This window comes from Ixodes scapularis, unplaced genomic scaffold (genome assembly GCF_016920785.2).
Source record: "Ixodes scapularis isolate PalLabHiFi unplaced genomic scaffold, ASM1692078v2 PGA_scaffold0__279_contigs__length_252992795, whole genome shotgun sequence".
NCBI lineage: Eukaryota > Metazoa > Arthropoda > Arachnida > Ixodida > Ixodidae > Ixodes > Ixodes scapularis.
The window spans coordinates 10,060,792-10,080,384 of record NW_024609835.1 but is presented as its reverse complement, the minus strand read 5'-3'; the positions used below and the strand labels follow the sequence as shown (position 1 = coordinate 10,080,384).

Sequence of the window (19,593 nt, the reverse complement as noted above, 5' to 3'; positions counted from 1 at the left end):
TCTCTCCAGTGTGCTTACAAAAAGTGACGTTAGGAAATAGCTGCTTTTACAGTGCAAGAGGCCATATGTAGTGCTATCGGGTGCGAATGAAATGCCAACAGCGGAGCACGTGGCCTTCGACGCAGGCGGCGCTATTTAGAAGCTACGAGGAACTGGGGAAACTGCGGAGTGGAGACGGGAGCCACGAGGACCATCCTCGGCGCACACTCGCAACTTCCTCTCCCGCAGGGCCGTAACCAGGGGGGGGGAGATAGGGGGTTCTAACCCCCCCCCCCCCCCCCGAAATTCTTTTCTGGGTACGGCCCTGGTCGGTGCACTGGCAGCCAGCCGATTTTAATCTCCACCTCTGCGCACGCGCAGTGGCACCGGTCGGCTACCGGGTACCAAACCGGGACCGGTTCTTCGGATTGCTATAACTCTCCATTATATACCACCGATGCACATGATTCATAGGCGAAAATAAGACAAAATGGCCGCCGTTGTCCTCGAAACCCCCCCCCGAAATTTTTTTCTGGGTACGGCCCTGCTCTCCCGTCTTATACAATCTTGTGCGCAACAAAGACGAGGACAAAAGCAGAGAAGAGGAGACAACAAGGCGCAACTTTCAACTGAATTTTATTGAAAACGTGTTCCGGTATATATATAGTCTCAACCATCGTTACAATGACAACAAAAAAAGACAAAAGTAGAAGTAGAAGTAGAAGGAGGAGGAGGAGGGACTGTTGGATGAATGCGTAAAAATTGGGAAATGCAAGTCAGCGGTAACACGCGAAATCATAGAAGCCGAGCACATTGATTATTTAGGAGACATGTGTGTTGCTATGCCGTCGATCGCATTATCGGAGAAGGAATTGTTTTTCCTGAGAACGAGATAGTGTTGTTTCCCAGTTATGCTCTGTCATGGTGTTTTTTTTTGTTTTTTTTTTTTGTCATTGTAACGATGGTTGAGACTATATATATACCGGAACACGTTTTCAATAAAATTCAGTTGAAAGTTGCGCCTTGTTGTCTCCTCTTCTCTGCTTTTGTCCTCGTCTTTGTTGCGCACAAGATTGTATAAGATGTCAAACCAACTCGCCCAAACAACCACTCTTCCTCTCCCGTCCCGACAGCCCTCTAGGGCGCAGCATCTATTGCAAACCACGCGCTCCACCGTTCGCGTTTCGTTCGTACTCGATAGCACATGCTCGAAAGCATTCGAACTTCATTGCAACGTAGCTGTCACTTGGCAGATTTTGAGCCCACTACGCCTACAGGCGCCGTCGCTGTGGGAATACGGACGCACACTTTCAAAAGCTCCTCTCATGGCGCACTCGCAACCCGAGTCACTGCAGCATTCCTTTGATCCGTTCAAAGAATGAATATGGCGATCTGTGCCATGCTTCAATGGTCGAGCAACGTTAGTGGCAAAATACGCGGGCACCTTTTTCATTCATGGCGATCGAAGGTGCGATGCCTCTCGCCTTTCTTATTGGCAAGTTACTTGGAAGACCGAAGATTGGTGTACCGAGTGGGTCCCGGAGCTGTGTCTGCAACTTTTCAAAGTGCCTGTGTGTAAACGCGTGCGCAGAGCCACGTGAGAATTTGGTTTCACGAATGGTTAGAAGCCAGTACGGATTGGCAGCCGCATGCTGCTTCAGGACACGCTTAAAGGGATGCTGAACCGAAGTTTGTACCTCAGAAAACAAGGTTGGAGTGATAGGCGGGACACTGAAAAACCTCCAAAAATCACTCATACAGCGGTATCTCTAACAGATGGCCGTATTCTTGGCAAAGAAGTGTGCGATTGAACACGGCCAACGAGGCCAACGGGACATGTGACGTCACGATTCTCATTCCCTCTCCTCCTCGCTTCGTCCCCCCGAGTAGGTGAACCGAAGCGAGGAGGAGGGAAACGAGGCCGCTTCCCCTCATTCTCACCTGTTCGAAGAGAATCATGACGTCACATTCCTCGCTTGTGCGCGCCCTTCCTTTCCAACTAAACGGCCATCCGTTATAGATAACGATGTATGAGTGATGGTTTGGAGTTTCTAGCGTCCCGTTTAACGGTTCTGCGGCCTTCTTTTGCGAAATCCAAATATCGGTTCAGCAAAGGCAAGGCCTTTGTTGAACCGAGACGATGCCTTGACATCACCCTATAAAATTTAGGTTTGGAAACTACGTCTTTGTAAAGAAAAGAAACAACCCGAATTTGAAACTCCCGCCCATGAGAGTGCCGTCAAGGCCCTAGCCGTGCTTCCCTCGCTTTTTTCTTGTGTATCCAAACGGGAAACGTCGTATCCTTCCCGCTCTCCGCGAACCTCTCAAAGTTCATTGGTTACGCGCGCGCCTCTTCTGCGCAGAGCCGATCGCGGACGCTTTCCTTTCGGGCTTCGAAATTTAGTTGGCGCTCTTTGGGCGGTTTAAAACGCTTTTAAACTGTGTGAGGTCGTGCACTTAAAGTGACACTGGCAGGGTATTTATGCTCGCCATGGTCTCTTTTTGTACATGACATATGAGATATATTCTCATATGCCATGTACATGACATATGAGCTCACACGTCATTGTACATGACATATGAGCAAAATCTTGATTGGATAGTCTTCTAACTCCATAATAGATCGCCTGGCAAAAATAAAATATTTGTGTGTGTGTGTGGGGGCGGGGGGAGTGCCAGTGTCCCTGTAAGACTCGTTCACACAGCTGTGTCGCGTCGTGTAGCACCAGTCTTCCCTATTGGCTCGTCGTAAGAGTCGCCATAGGAACACCTCGATGGAAGCAGTCTTAAGAGGGAGTTTTGGTAGATCGTTTTCGCCGTCCCGCAACGCTCTCCGCAACCCGCTACGATACCCGAAACTCTACAGTCAAGGCCATCGGCGCGCAGGCGCAGTAGCGGCTTCTTCGTTGCGCAGGGCTTAGCGGAGGGAAAAACGCGATCTACGCAAACTCCCTAATAAGACGGAACGGGTTGCCGTCCCGCTCCAACGCAACTGAGTGAATGAGCCTTTAGAGGCCCGTTCACCACTTGTTAGGACCGGAGAGACTAAAAACCGGTTTTTAAGCCTTTCCTGACGGCTTACGACCGGTTCCGCAGCAACACTGCTTGTCGTAAGCCGACACAGGAGGCTTAAAAGCCCGTTCACGCATAAGGCCCGTTCACACTCTTGCGACCGAGCAAGACCTAGAGAGACCAGACCGGTTTTTAAGCCTCTTGCGATCTCTTAGGACCAGCTCCGCTACATCGCATCCGGTCCTAAGACGCCGCACAAGGCTTAAAATCCGGTCTGGTCTCTCTCGGTCTTACTCGGTCGCAAGAATGTGAACGGCGCTATATGCAACCGAGTACGACCGATAGAGACCGGACCGGTTTTTAAGCCTCTTGCGATCTCTTAGGACCAGCTTCGCTACATCGAATCCGGTCCTAAGACGTCGCAAGAGGCTTAAAAACCGGTCTGGTCTCTCTCGGTCCTACTCGGTCGCAAGAATGTGAACGGCGCTATATGCAACCGAGTACGACCGAGAGAGACCAGACCGGTTTTTAAGCCTCTTGCGATCTCTTAGGACCAGCTCCGCTACATCGCATCCGGTCCTAAGACGTCGCAAGAGGCTTAAAATCCGGTCTGGTCTCTCTCGGTCTTACTCGGTCGCAAGAATGTGAACGGCGCTATATGCAACCGAGTACGACCGAGAAAGACCAGACCGGTTTTTAAGCCTCTTGCGATCTCTTAGGACCAGCTTCGCTACATCGCATCCGGTCCTAAGACGTCGCAAGAGGCTTAAAATCCGGTCTGGTCTCTCTCGGTCTTACTCGGTCGCAAGAATGTGAACGGCGCTATATGCAACCGAGTACGACCGAGAAAGACCAGACCGGTTTTTAAGCCTCTTGCGATCTCTTAGGACCAGCTCCGCTACATCGCATCCGGTCCTAAGACGTCGCAAGAGGCTTAAAATCCGGTCTGGTCTCTCTCGGTCTTACTCGGTCGCAAGAATGTGAACGGCGCTATATGCAACCGAGTACGACCGATAGAGACCGGACCGGTTTTTAAGCCTCTTGCGATCTCTTAGGACCAGCTTCGCTACATCGAATCCGGTCCTAAGACGTCGCAAGAGGCTTAAAAACCGGTCTGGTCTCTCTCGGTCCTACTCGGTCGCAAGAATGTGAACGGCGCTATATGCAACCGAGTACGACCGAGAGAGACCAGACCGGTTTTTAAGCCTCTTGCGATCTCTTAGGACCAGCTCCGCTACATCGCATCCGGTCCTAAGACGTCGCAAGAGGCTTAAAATCCGGTCTGGTCTCTCTCGGTCTTACTCGGTCGCAAGAATGTGAACGGCGCTATATGCAACCGAGTACGACCGAGAAAGACCAGACCGGTTTTTAAGCCTCTTGCGTCTTCTTAGGACCGGATGCGCTGCAGCGGAGCTGGTCCTAAGACGTCTTAAGAGGCTTAAAAACCGGTCTGGTCTCTCTCGGTCTTACTCGGTTGCATACGTGTGAACGGTGCTTTAGAACGGGTCGTGTCGAAGTCGGTCGTAGTCAAACACAAGTGTGTGAACGGGCGTTATGTGTAGGGAACTTCTGCGAGCGACGTGAGGGTCATGTCGGGCCAGTGTTGCGTGAGAGGCTACTCCAGTTGTGCCGGATCCGAAAGTGCCGACGACACGGTGACTACATCGGTATCCCCCTGTTTCTGATCAGGTGTGCCGTGAGTAACCGAGCCCAGTTGTTTCGAACGCTCGGCGATTTCCTTTTGAAGATCGAAAAGCCATCAGGCACCGAAAAAAAAAAAAGAAAAAACACTTTGTCTGATTTGTTTTCGACTGCGCGATCACCCCCGACATCGCAGCTGCCATGCGCCGCCATGTTGCAAGAACAGATAAAGGAGGAGGACACTGGGGTGCGGCAACGACCGATTTTGTCACTGACACTTCCGGGCTCCGCTTTTCCGCTTTTCTATATTTCGAAAGAATTAGAAATTGCGTCGAAAGAAATATGCTTCAGGAATGTTGTTATTCAATGTTATAGAAATGTAGCTTACGAAGCCTTTAAATTTCTGCTTTTATTACATCATCCCCAAAGAAGCGAGGAAGTTCCAGTAAAAAAGGAAAACGGCAAAAATTAAAATAAAAAACACGCGACTTCACTATAGCGTGGTTGTTGTTGTTGTTGTTGTCGTTGTTCTTGTTTTTTTACGTGACAACCTTTTTTTTTGGGGGGGGGGGGGGGGGGGCGGGGGGGGGGGGGGGAGTGGGGGTTAATGACACGTTCTGAATCGCTGTAGACAAAAAAAATGCAAATTTTGAGGAGTCAGTTTTTTTTTTTTTTTTTTTTTTTTTAAACCTCTTAAAATATTTTACGTTGAGAGAACATACTGACTCCACCTATCAGGCAGTCCTAGACACTTTCAGTGGTTTCCGTATATTTTCAATTTATTCGCGCATCATTCTTTCTTGGCTCGAGAACATTTTTCTAATGTTAAAAACATGGAGCTAGGAAACTTCTGGAAGCGACATGACGCCACCAGAGGAGAAGCCGGGAGAGGCTTCCGGTTTGGAGGGACGCACCCCGTACCAATGACCAAAACCAAAAGGCGCTATTAAACGTACATGGGCACCCTCGGGGACGTTCTCACCGACAGCGACCTCTACTTCCGGCTTCCCCTGGGGAATTTCTCGTTTGCCTGGCTTGAGCCCGTGTGTCGCCTCCTCTTATTCCTACCTCCACGATTATAAACGACCATCTCTCATAGATACAACGTACATTTGATTTCGCAAATACCGCCAAACCCTCGCTCTAGGGAAATGCAGTTCCAGGGTCAACTCATAAATGGTGCCAGCGTGCTCTCTAGTGTTCTCTCGTCGTCAGAGGTCACAAGAGCTCGGTCGTAAGCAGACGCAAGTGTGTGAACGGGGTGAACGGGGTGATGGTGACTCTCCCTCCAGGGAACGTGCTCCACGACTTCGTGTTCGGCCGGGAGTTGTCCCCACGCATCGGCGAGCTTTACGACCTGGCCACCCTCTCGTTCCGTTGCGGCCTCCTCGGATGGGTGAGGCGATCTTTCTCCGCACACAAATGCCCAGTACCACGATGGGGAGACGTTTCTGGCTAGGGAAAAGCACCTGTGCAAATGCTTCGAAAAGCAAGTTTCCGCGCATGCGCAGTGCCTCTCCTGTCGACAGAGGCGCCTGTAATAAATAACAACGCGTTAGTTTATACGCATTGTAACCTTCTGTCTGATCGCCGAAATGACCTGATGACTTTTTCATGTTCTTATCGAAATTATTTTTTTACCCTTACTTCGCCAAAGTGTCTGGGAAATGAGCTATTGTTTCTATAATAATAATAATAATAATAATAATAATAATAATAATAACAACGACACATTTGTTTTCGAGGATATATACCCATGATGAAGAAGTCTGGTTCGTCAAAGCCGACAAGGGCTTCTGTGACTGAACCCTTATAGGTAGAATTGGTGACATAGTCGGTTAAGGAAGAAAAAAAAAAGTTAAAACGACGGAAGATCGCAGTAAATGTTCCCTTCAGTAGTACTGATCAATATAAATCATTAGTAAAAAATCGTAGACTTTTCAAAACACAGTGTCAGGAAAGAAAAAAGTGAAAGCTTTTTCTGCCCGTCTTTTCGCGGCACATTCAAATATCGGCACAAAAATGTGAGGCACAGAACTTCCAGATGATGAGTCTAGTGGAGTGACAAAAAAGGGCACACTCACACAAACAAACACCATAGAAATGTGACAAAAAGAAGGATCATTAAACTTTTTATTTTATTATATGCATATGGCGGAGGCGCTTTTTTAGTTTTTTCTTCGAAGTAAGGCTCGAGAGATCTGCTGGTAATAGATTAAAAATATGTGGAACGTAGAAGGAACGCATATTCTTGCCATATCGTGTGTAGCATTTCGGGACGAGATATTTTGAAACGTTTCCTAGTTGCCGTGAGACGGGACGAGAAGATTTAAAGTCGTCAGACCAGTAGTGTTTCTCGTCAGACCAGTAATCACCACTGTTTCTAAAAAAAAAAAAAATAGATCTAAAGTACGGCATTGACAATGTCTTAAAAAGGTCTAGATGAGAATAATTGGAGTTATACCACATGTTTTTCAAAATCCCCCTTGATGCCCCTGTCAGACGGGCTAATTTAGTGCACTTCAACCAAGTTCACTTCGCCTTTAGTGTCATTTCTGTAGTGTACCACACGGCTTCTTCCTGAGGAACACACTTGGCTTAGAGTGAGTTTGACGAACTCACTTCGCTCCATCGAGTGCGTGGCATCAATAGGAGTGTTTCAACAGTAAAACAGAACAACACAGAAACCATAAACGTGGCGGAAGTATTATTTTATAAAGAATAAATTCCTGAAAGAGAGGACATGTGGAAGAGTGGCATTGGCCAAAAAATAGTGGGGTGGACTTGGAGTTTATGCTGATCTTAACCAAGATTAGCGCCGCGGTGAATTGATAAAAGACGACGACAAAGTCAGTCACTCAACGGCTATCTTGGTTAGCAAAGAATGATAGAGTCTACTTTTGTTTCAACATGTAACTATTCGAGACAACACAATAATTATGATCTAATTGGGCAGTTTCACGGCCTCCTCGTAGACTTTCGTGGGACAAAGCAGAACGCCAAAGTTGGATATGTTTTTTTCTTTATCTTGGCTTGCGATGATCGATCAGAATCATCCAAGTGGCGTAAAAATCGTTCATTAATGTAACGTTGTTTTAGAGCACAGCTCCTAGGCACCCGTTTCTGGGTTGAGCGGCGTCGGCGTCGGCGTAACCGCGCGTTGTATTAAGGGATGTTTCCCAAAATGACGTCACACATGACGGCATGTGTGACGTCACGAAGGTAAACTTTTGCCGCTAAATTTGGCGGCAAAAGTTTTTGCTAAGTTCGAGGGAAAATTTTTTCGCTAAATTTAGAGAGAAAATTTTACCCGTGTGGCGTCACGTGACGTCCCACTTAAAATTTCACGTGACGTGTCATATGAGTCACACGTCAATTCAGCGGGAAAATTTCCCCGCTAAATTTAGCGGGAAATTCAACGAAATTTTTACGCTAAGTGGGGTGAGAGCAGGAGAGCAGGGTACGGAGGGGGAGCGGCTGTATACCCTCCCCTTTGTACACTTCCCTGCTCCTCCTCAAGAGCTGCGCTCCAATTCGGCATTACAGAGAATTGTAAAGGTCTAATTTTTTTAACGTGTCTTTATTAAGGGGTATCGGTGGCCAAGCGGGCTAGCGCCCACCAGATCGCAGTACGTGGAGAGAAAGGTCGCGCTGCAGAACCCAGCGATCCTCAGCTCAATCCCCAGCCCTGCCCGAAGAACGCACTTCCGACGAAGTGAGTTCGGGGAGCACACTACGCTCGCTCCAGTAGACCGAGTGTGCAATCTCGATAGCAGTGCTCAAGGAGTAAAAATAATGGAAGAAATTAACGCTGCGTAAAATTAGTATTACTTCGATAGGAGTAATATTAGATGCGCACTTGTTTTCTGTTGGCAAGGAAGTAGTGCATTGCAGAAAAACAAGCGGATAATCTAGTTTCCAGCCTTGGCCCCTGCGCGACGGCCAGCGACGGCCAGGAGGCACCTGCAAGACTCCACCAGGAATCTGAAGGTGGCAAGAGAGACGCGAAAGGCTTGCATGAAGTGGAACTCGCCCAAACGGGACAAGGTGTCTTCGAACCACTGTTCGTTCCTCTGGAAACTCCACCGTTCTCGACTGATCGCGGGTAGGCTGTCGGTCATGAGAACGGCTATGGTGAAGGCATTGACCTGCAGCTGCTGATCGATGTCACTTAAAATTCTTGCCTGTGCGTCAGCATCCAGCTCCAGCTGCCTCTCATCTGAAAGGCGTTGGGCTCTCACGGAGAAAAGTGCCCCCACCGCGCGCTTCTACTATCCAAGATCGCGGATATCACTCTCCAGATCGTCCTCCACACACCCCATAATGTTTCGTTGTGGCGAGTGGCTAGTGGGCTCGCGGCGCCTCGCGCACACCAGCTCGGAGGACGCGGAGCGAAATCTCGCGCTGCAGAACCCATGGATCCTGGGTTCAATCTCCACCCTGCCCGTTTTGGTCTGGATGAGCATCGTACCAGCGTGCGGTCGTGTATCACTACTGCGGGGTACACGTTAAAAAACCCATGCTAGCGGTTGTACTGCGCTGGCTAAATTGCTCATCTACAGCCGGGAGACAAGTCGCCCTACACATACACACACCCCAAATTTTTTTATTTTTTTTTCGTTGTGGCGAAAGAAAGTGGTGTTTAGATTTTGGATTTGCCGGGCTTGTAATGGCTGATCATAGCCATCGAATTTGATTTAAATTTGGATTAACACTCGTGTCTTAGCGCAACGATGTGTGGTAACGTGTTTTTAATAAGAAGACGGAAGTTATTAATGAAAATATGCGTATACACTTTTGTATTTTGCGTGACAATTACTTTACCCATCGTCATTGCCATAATTTTGGAGTGGCACTAAGTTTCCCCGTGTAGCACCAACACACTTGGAGTGTGTTTCGACAGGTTGAAGTGCACTCGCTTGAAGTGCACTAAACTTGCCGGTATGACAGGGGTATAAGATACTGTCTATTTCCGTCTGCCATAAATTTGAGCATGAACCAAAAACAGGTATACCATAGCGCAGGTGACTATAGGCTAACGAATAAGCAATGCGTTTGTGTAAGCCGAGGGGCATGAATGTTTTGATGTTATAAAACAAACAAGAAACGGTTCTTAACTTTGAACATACTTTCGATGGGAATTCCTCGAAAGATCGGAGTCGAAGTGTATTCCAAGATATTTTACAGTACCAGACTACGGGACTTCAACATAGTGGCGCGAGGTACAATTTGATGTGTGTAACAAAAAATGAACATTTCAGAAAGCTACTTTCAAGGGATTGCGAAAGCAGACGAGCTTTTGTTTTTGACACATTTATAGAAATCAAGTTACGAGAAAACCAGTTCATGAGTTCGTTGGAGGAGTGTTGGAGCATCCGAAGCGCTTCTGGGTAGGAAGTATGACGTGTTGATAAAAGAGTGTCATCTGCGTATTGGTAAAGAATGCAGTTTGAAACCACGCTATGTAAATCGTTGACATAAAAGGTAAACAATAGTGGAGAAAGAACGGAGACTTGTGGAACGCCAGCTTTCAAACTAACTTTGGAACTTCGCACATTGTTCACTGAAACCAACTGTAAGCACCCAAGCAGAAATCTTTTTTTAAAAACGCCAAGAAAGATCCACGGAATCCTATGACTGAAGGTTTGCTAAGCAGTATGGGGTGACTAGCAGTATCGACTATCGAACGCTTTTGACACGTCAAGGAAGCAAGCGTAAGTAAACAAGTTATGCTAAAAGCCATAAGTCGTCAGAAACCGCGTTTAAGAGAGGTTGTGTTCTTCAGCCAGCAATAAAGCCATACTGACTCAAATTCATGATTTGATATTTATCAATAAAGGATGACATCGCCATATCAATACATCTCTCAAATATTTGTGCCACACATGGCAAAATAGATATGGGGCGATAGTTTTCTACCTTACTTCGGTGACCTCCCTTAAATAGGGGTTTGACAACAGCGGTTTTTAATGCACGAGGTATGATACCAGTCTCGGTTATATATTTTAAAAGTGAAAGAGTGTATCCTTAATGTAAGTGAAACTTCTTCGAAGATTACCAAGGCGTATTTCATCTGTTCCGGGGGATTTGTTGAATCCGAGGCTCAGTGTTATAGATTCTAAGTCGCTTGTTGTCATGTAAGGAAGAAAAGCGAGGGCAGAGTTCGAGTTAGGAATAGAATAACCCATTGAGCAGTTTTCGGCTGTTCCAAAAAAAGAAGCAAAGAAATCGTTAAAACGATTTGCAGCATAAAGTGAGTCAGTACCAAAGGTGTCTTTTACAATGCTACCTTCTACGCGAAAAACACCGCGCAATTCGTTGATCAATGATCAGCTTTTACCGGCTTTGTTTCGATATTTAGAAAACTTCTTTTGAAGTAAGCCCGTTTAGCAGAGCGGATGAGTGAACTAACTTTGTTTTGGATAGATATGAATTTCGTAATGAGGCTTTGGTTGTGTGGTAAGCGGCGGCAGCGCTTCTAGGTTATTTGTTTAAGTTTAATTGCAGCTAATATGTCATTGTTAATCCAGCGTAAATTGGAGTTCCTCTGCTTCAAAAAGAATAACTTTTTTTATGCGTCAGCAAACTTCTGGGAGAGTTCAACAAAAGAAGAATATATTTCTGAATGACATACAGACCGTTCGAAAGTTACCCAGTCATAATCGGAAAGATGCTCGTCAAATCCTTGGCAGTCAACTATTTCAATCTGGCGGATTTGAGTACTGGGCTTAGCACCCACTTCACGAGGAAATTCCAACTGACATGCTTGATAGTTTATGGGTTATAATGGGTGATTTGATTGTTAAGAAAGGTGGCCTTAGGTCAATGTGATCAATGGACGAGCTGACAAGCCTTGTGTTCAGATATTCTTCTCTTGTTGGGGTATGACTAGAAGCTTCTACTCCGCAGTCGGCCACTAGAGTGAGGTATTCATAAACCGTAGATTTAGATGGTTTTAATAGGTCGATTTTAATGTCTCCTGTAAGACAGAGATGCAGTGAGTGGCAACGACTGTATACAGCAGCGTAATTCAGAGAGAAAGTCAGGAATTCTGTCAGAAGGGGGTCTATATAATAATGATAATATTCATAGTAATATTAATGTTTATTTACGCGTTTAGTTCACTTGATAAAGTAGAGAGCCGGGTATGTGAAATCCAGACAAAAAACTTGTAGGACAGGACCCTACACTTCGTGATCAAAAAGGGTCCCCACACACGCAAAGTTCCAAAGTCAACGTGCATCACATATAAACTGTGATACAAACGATGATGGTCGCATAAACAAATGCACACACCTAGCACAGTCACAAAGTTGCACTAATACATCTGAGCACTTAAGTTTTTTTTAGCGAGTCCACAGTGCGAATATCGTGCGGTAAGCTATTAACTATAGTAACACATAAAAATTCCGAATTTTTTTCCGTACTTTTTTTTACAACAAAAGGCATTTCATAGCGCTCGATGTACCGAAGCGATCTAGCCACGACATGGGGTACTTTGAAATTATTACACCAGAAGGGTTTCAGTACAGCGGTCTGAACCTATACAGAGCTAGACAATGGCAAACCCAAGGCTGCTACCATATCGTTTATCAGTTTACGACATTGAACCATAGACAATGCTCTTAAATATTGCTTTCAAGTTTTAGTCACTGCTTGGACCGCCGTCGTCCTGGCAGTGCCCGAAGATAGTTATTCCGTAACGCAAAGTACTGTGTGCTAAAGCGTGAGCTATTGTTCTTTTGCTGTTTTTTTTCGTTGGTTTAGGCATTATAGACCTGGTATCGTACAGTGAACAAAATAAGTTTCTTAGTCGTTTAAAAATTTCTGACAGATGGAAATTCCATGACAATTCACTGTCAAATTGAATTCCTAAATATTTAACAACATCTACATAAGATATAGGACAACAGTTGCGAGATATACAGAGAGGTATGCTAGTGCGAGATATACAGAGAGGTATGCATATAAATATATAATAATAATTTTAATAATAATAATAATAAATCAATAATTGTTTATTTCAACGTCCAGGAACCTCTTGAATCTTATTGCAGGTACACTTGTGAGAGAAAACAAATATTAAGACAGAAATACCAGGACAGTGGTGGAACGCTGTTCACCAATCTGACACTAGGATAGTCCCAAATCAGAAGACAGTTCAAGCACTCGGAACAAGCAGAAGAACAAAGTAGAAGACACACCAAAGCTTGCATATTCTAAATAATGGCAGGTACATGGTACCGTAGCGACACACAAGTGCTTATCAACCCTTTTCAAGCAGTAACTGCCTGCAAACAGAAATATCAAAAGTTCAGCAGCACGAAACAAAAATATCGAGTGCATCAGAGTAAATGTTGTAGAACTCAGCCGATCTCAAACTAGAACTTAATCGATTAAAATTCCGAGAGGTATAAAACGATGATTGATGCCATGTAGGCACATATGCAACTCTAAGGCTCACTTCTGACAAGAGGCTAGGAGAGTTAATAAAACCGTGAGGAACTTTAAATAAAAACAACATATCCTCCTTAGCTCGACGCTGATGCAGGCTCAGCAAGTTCACGAGTTACGTAGAAATGCTTAAAGATGGAAATAAACTTATTTTGAACTCTGTCGAGTGCCAAAGATTTAGTTTTAGAAATGCTGTCTCACACAACTGAGGCGCACTCAAGTTGCGATCTCACTAGTTTAGTGCTCGCCCTTATGACAAGGAATGTCGCGAAATCGTCATGCAGTGCGCGTTTCGTCATGATGGCGTGGCAATGCAGCGGTCACACCACTGTCGATGCGATACACGCCGTGAAATACTCGAGTGATGCCACCGCCGTGCTGCCTCACCGAACTCGGCCTGCTTCCCTGCTCGCATTAACCCTTTCCCTACCACGGACGACCTGAGTTTGTCCTCACTGTTTGTACCGCTACCCCCGAAGATGAGCTGGGCTCGTCCACCTTGATTCGGGTTCCAATACGCCACCATGGACGAACTGGGCTAGTCCGTGTGTTTCAAGTGAGCTTTGCCGTGGATAGATGGCGCTTCACGGAAAATAAAAACCTGGTAAATTTCTGAATTTGGCAGAAAATTGTTCCAACGCAGGCAACAGGGGATTTAAAAATGGCGACGTCAACTTCTCGTCGCTGCTATGGTGTACTAGAATAGTACACCATATCGCTGCGTTTGTAGTGACGATCTTGCCTCAAAATTGGGGCGAAAACGGAGATATTGTGGCGTCTCTTAAGATTCAGAAGAGGAAATGAATCTTTCATTGAAAGCGAGAGAAATGCAACTGAGTTTTTGGATTTGAGCTCAGACGACTCCGATTTCGATGAGGACATCGTGTCGGCGTGTCGGCATGGACTAGAATTAATGTAGAAAATCCCCCTCCAGCCCCTCCACGTTTTGCGTTCACTTTGCGTGCCATGTGATGTGAACTGTCTGCAGTACTGCTACGCCCGGCCTGAATGTCCATGTGCAAGGTGATGTAAAGTTTCTGCGGTAATGCAGTGCAGCGGAACTTTAGTCCGCTTTTCTTTTGCAGTGAGTTCAAAGATTTCTCATATAATAAATATCTTGGCATTTGTTTTTGGCCTTTGTATTGCATATAAAATGTATAGGGCACATAAAAATATTCTGTATTTTCAGATCGTTTCTTTCAAAAGTTTTGAGGTAGGCAAAGGGTTAATAAATGAAGGATGCCAACTGGTATGGCGCCTTCAGAGGGGTATTTATTTATCCGTGAGGTTGGCGCCCTCGCCGAGTCTGGTCGTTGTGAACAATCGGTGGTAAATCAGGCAAGCGGCAATTATTTAGTCCTACCAATGACACACATGATCCTGCCGTCACCTTAGGCAACATGAAGTACGATATATACCAGCATCTCGCCTCGTGCGAGATAACAGGGGCAGGGGTTTATCCAGAATGTTTAAGCTAGGGAAAGGGGGGGGGGGGGGGGGGATGTAACCTTGTATGTGCTTTGCGCAGCAAATTCCGGGGGGTGTCAGGCTCAACCTCGGTGGGTCCGTATAAATCACTGAACAGAGGTGCCTAAGCCGCCTCGCGACGATGTCGTCCCGTTCAAAGAGCAGCGAGCTCGCGCCCGAAACCGACGTTGCCGATGTCACCATATCGGTCAAGTCGCGCGGAGCAGACGACGTGACTCCGCCTGCAGAACAATCTGCCGGTGATGTGTTACAGCCCTCGGGCACTCTGACCAAGCGAGGTAGTAACGCATTGACTCCACCAAGTGTCAACGCTCATAACTACGGTACGCTTGGCCCTAGGGAGGCCGATGACGTCGCGGGCAACTCGTGGGCGCGACGGATATCCCGAGACGCACCGCTCTCTTTAACGGCTGATTTTGAAGCGCTCGCCAAAATAGGACATCTAGGACAAAAAATACAACCATCCATATGAAATACAAGCATGCGATTATCATTAGCAGATAGAGTTAATCATGTTTAACACATTTCTAAACATAAGAGGTATATTTTAAGTTTCGTTGCAGTATTCCTTTAAAAGATATCTTTTTCTGCTTCGGCAATCAGGCGGTACTCCTGGGCTCCATGGCCTGGCACGAGTATAGGCAGCATAACGGCATCGACAGAGCCTTCGCGTTGAGCGCCGGCTGCCAGCTCCTGTACATTTGCTTCGTAGTCCTACACGAGGTAAGAGCCTTCTCCCAATTGTAATGTGGGCGTTATACATGGCCGCTGAAGGGAGACGTTATTGCCGCGATATAAAAACACTTCTGGGGATGACTTTATATATACTATTGTAAAGTTCCCACAAGTAAGCGACCCCTAAAAGAAAAAAAAGACGGCGACGAGACCTCGTGAGCCGGAGCACTGTGTGTGCACGAGCTCGTGTGAGACTGGAATGCCTGTGTGGCGATCGTGACCGACGAAACCACAGCCTGTGTGGCCACTCCAACCGCTTAAGTATTAAAACGTTACTTTTATCTTCTTTCTACTAATGCGAGTACCCTTTTTCTACCTTCTGATCTGAACGAAGACCAGAAGTTAACACTATATATAACAAAGTGAAAAACTCACGGTGAGAACAACAAACAGCGGAAGTTTAATCAACAGTTTCGCCGAGAGACTCGGCTTCGTCAGGAGATGACTTACAAGTGAGAACATAGCGCTGCGGCAAGGAAGTTGAGAATTGGGAAGGAAGCACGGGACTACACAAATGAAAAAATTTAAAAAAAAAAATAAATAAAGAATGTAAAATTTGTAATAGCACAGTACGCGTTTCTACATAGCCAAAACCTTGACTTGAGCCCGCTCCTCCTGCGGGGCGGCGAAGTACAAAGTGCACTTGAACTCCTACCGGAGCGGCTACAATGGACCCCTTTTTAAATACTGCCCTCTGTTGGCAGCTCTGGAATCCCTGCACAATGGTGAACCAAAACCGTAACGTCACGGCACACTTCATGTGTCTGGTTGGAGTAGAAGAAAAACTCTCCCACAGCAAAAGGTGATGAGCGCAGTGACGTTTGCACTTTCGACGCTGTTTGATTGGCTCGCTGGCTCCTATCGTTGGCCGCGCTTCGATGTCGCTACCTTATGGAATGACTTGCACGTTCCACGATGTCCGCTGTTCCGCAATGGTGCAGGCGTTCCGACCTTCTAATAATCGGAATGCGAATCTCGAAAGGGGTCTAAAACCCCTTTCGAAATTAGCGTGCCCTTGGGTGAATTTAAGAATTCAAAATTCGCCCAAGGGACCCAACGCCCCTTGGGCGTTTGGAGTCCAATGTTTTTAATCTCACTTCGTAGTGTTTGGATGTAGAGTTCTTAAGTTTCAGCTTATTTGAAGGAATCATAGCGTCAAACACAAATATAATGTTGTTCGTGGTACCGCTTGTGGACATGACTGCTTGGCGAGCGCCTATAGGAGGTATTCACTGGACGCCATATTTGAGGGCGATGTTTAGAGCGCATGCTCAGAACGAGCTCACATGAGTAGGCTACTAAGACCGGCAACCATGATGGTGCTAAAATCACGCTCCAAAAGGACTGCGGAAGCTCGCCGTCAGCACGCGCTCAGCAGCAGCGCACATGGATATGGCCGCCAGTGAATACTCCCTATAGCTTCACGTATGCGCGAGCTCGCGGTGCTTCCAACTTGCGCACGTAAATTATGTGTTAGGTCATACGCACGAAGCCTTACGACCTCACGCTTTAACCTGCCTGTAGCGCGTACACACGTGTGCAGCGCATGCTTTATGCAAAACAACATGCACGCACTTGCAGCTTCTGCTTCACCACAAACCTGCTGCTCTACGACTACAGGCTGTTTCAAAACAAAGCTTCGACTCGAAAAATTGCCCGCAAAAATCAGGGACTTAACGTATCAAGTAGCAAATTACATCGAATACGTATTCTCTTGGTCAAACTTGCGCATTACAATTATAAGTCTTAATTCCAAGTACAAAAAACAAAAATGCCTCAAAAAGGTCAGTTTTTATTTTTGTATTTTTTTGCCTACGTCATGACGAGACTTGACTTTTTATTGTGTAAATGGGACAAGTAAAATACGTATTCTAGGCAAGTTTCAATTTAATACGCTCAGTCGCTCGCTGATTTTTGACGGGCCATTGAATGTAGCTTGTGACTTTATTTTGAGACACTCAAAAATGAGCGGCTCAACGTATCAAGTTGAATACTAGTCCTATTGACAGATTCAAAATTCAAGTCTCTACTTCAAGTACGATAAAAATAAAAAACTGACCTATTTAAAAGCATAGGTGTGTTTTTTTTTTTTTGTATTTGAAATTGGAACTTAAAAATTTAATGCGTAAATCCGACCAGTAAAATACGTATTCGAGGTAAGTTTCCACTTGTAACTTCTGTCGAGGGAGCGCTCTGGCTCCGATTAACTCTAGTAGAAGCGATGTATTTCGTCATCCTTAACGGCTGAGAGTTGGGAAATGTCATTTACCCAACTCGAGATAGAGAAAACGCTACCTACAGCCATAAAGAGGCGAAGGGACAGAGGAAGCGCAAGAACACCGCAGTGTAAGCAGGTGTACAGGCTGCAACAGAGTCCTTCACCATGGCGTCGGCCGCCCAATGTTGTTGGACTCGGTCAACGGATTTTCGCCGGTGCCAGATTTTCTGAAATGGGTTTATAGAGGTCTTCGGTCTGAGGGCTTTTTTTGAAATGCCTGTAAAACAGGGGCATAAAAGAAGACCAATGTTGGTGCATAGGGGAGCAGCATCCACTCGGGGACTTCTGAGTTTGCGGCTTTTGGTTACCGCTGCCCGTATCAGAGTCGCCGAGGACGAAGCCGCACCCCGACCCCGAGATCACGCCTGCGCAGGAGTACTTCCTGTCCTCGGTGTTTGTGACCGAGGACGCCCTGGGCTACGTGGCGATGACCAGCAACCTGGTGGCCATGCCTTTCCTGGGCGCGCTGCCGGCCAAGTTCTTGCTCGAGCACCGCCAGGGCCTGGCCCCGCACCGCCTCGCCACCATCTTGGCGCTCTTCGGTGAGCAGATCGATAGGCGAGTTTGGGGCCTTGATGAGACTGGCCATGCACTGCCAGTTCGATGAGGCACTTGGTGGGGAATGGGGATGCATGAAACCTAAACTTTCACACCTTCAAATTTACAATTTGGGGGTTTCACGTGTCAAACAATCGAAGGGCATCTGGCACACCCCAGCAAAGGACTGGAGAGTAATTTCGAACACCTGTAGATCTTTTGACGTGCAACCGAAAAGTCGCTTACACAGCGCCTTCTCAGTTTCGGTCAGATTGCGGGCACCTCGGCCGAGATTCGAACCCGCCACCTGTCAAACTGCATAGGACGGTGCTTTGCCTATAGAGCCACCCGCCACGTTACATGTATGTTGCAAGTAGGCATCTGCGCGGTAATTGTGAGAGAAATTTGCTCACCGCGGAGGCGCGAGAAAACTTTATTCGGCTCTTCATTTTTTCCCCAAAGAATGACACAGTTTTTTTTTACTATTATTTTACATATTATGCGCGTTGCTGTACTGTATCTCTACAGAGCAACAGAGGATTGAGCCTGAAAATCGCTCGTTCAACCATGGGTTGAGTTGCCCCCGCCTGATAAAGTAATTCGAGTTTTTTTTTATTTTTTTTTTTTTAGTGCAAAACATGTTGAACAGAGTACAAATACCTTAAAGACATAAATTACTTTCGAAGATACTCGGCACACTGAAAAGCACAGGGTCAGATGGTATTTGCAGTACAAAGGGGGAAATGTATTTATAGTCACTTTGCTGAAAATCGCATCCTGTGGCAAAATTTTATGATACGAAATTAACCGTCAATAGTCGGTGGCCGGTTGAGAATCCACTGGAAGCTCTGCCTCACCCCTCTGACATCTCCTTCCGTCGCGCTTTGACTGCGCGTGCGCCAAAGTGCTCACAAAGGTCGAAAGTTCGCGCTGAAGGCGGATCCTCTACTGCGTGCTGTACCAGCCACCGGCTATACACACACGCTTAACTCGAACTACCGTAGTTACTGTAAGCTGAAAATTACTTTAAAGAAGTCTGGAGTACCTACGAGGTCATCCAAATAATTCCAGGAACATGTAAGTTCCACAAATCGCGGGCGTGGAATCTGTCGCGCTCTGCATTTCATGGCAGGCCCATCCCACGAAATGTTCCACTAACCATGACACGTCCCGGAGTGACTGAACACCCAGAAGTACACAAGGGAACGCCGAGGACCGTGGCTGTCTTTTTCAAAATGATCCATTCCTTGATTTTCCATACACAAAGCCGTCAAAATGTTTGAGGGGAGAGCGCACGTCTTGGCTCAAAGCACGTCTATTGTTCTGTTTTTGCAAACACTCTAATCATGACCCAATACTGAAATGTTAGTCAGTCTGCTTTTTCTTTTTTCGATTTTTGGTTCTTGGACCGTCACCCTTTATACCTTAGAGCGCGCCACTGCCCGGACATGGGTGGCTTTGATAAAGGT

The 19,593-nt window shown here is 46.4% G+C and overlaps 1 protein-coding gene across 1 annotated transcript in view; it reads left to right on the top strand.

Annotated features, from left to right (window-relative positions):
* LOC8029595 (delta(14)-sterol reductase TM7SF2) overlaps positions 1 to 19,593 on the top strand; it is an 86,154-nt gene that overhangs the window by 48,898 nt on the left and 17,663 nt on the right. Inside the window, exons 6-8 of the mRNA XM_042290822.1 lie at positions 5,925 to 6,028; positions 15,178 to 15,297; positions 17,961 to 18,129. Of these exons, the coding sequence (XP_042146756.1) occupies positions 5,925 to 6,028; positions 15,178 to 15,297; positions 17,961 to 18,129 (393 nt within the window). The remainder of the gene's footprint in view (positions 1 to 5,924; positions 6,029 to 15,177; positions 15,298 to 17,960; positions 18,130 to 19,593) is intronic.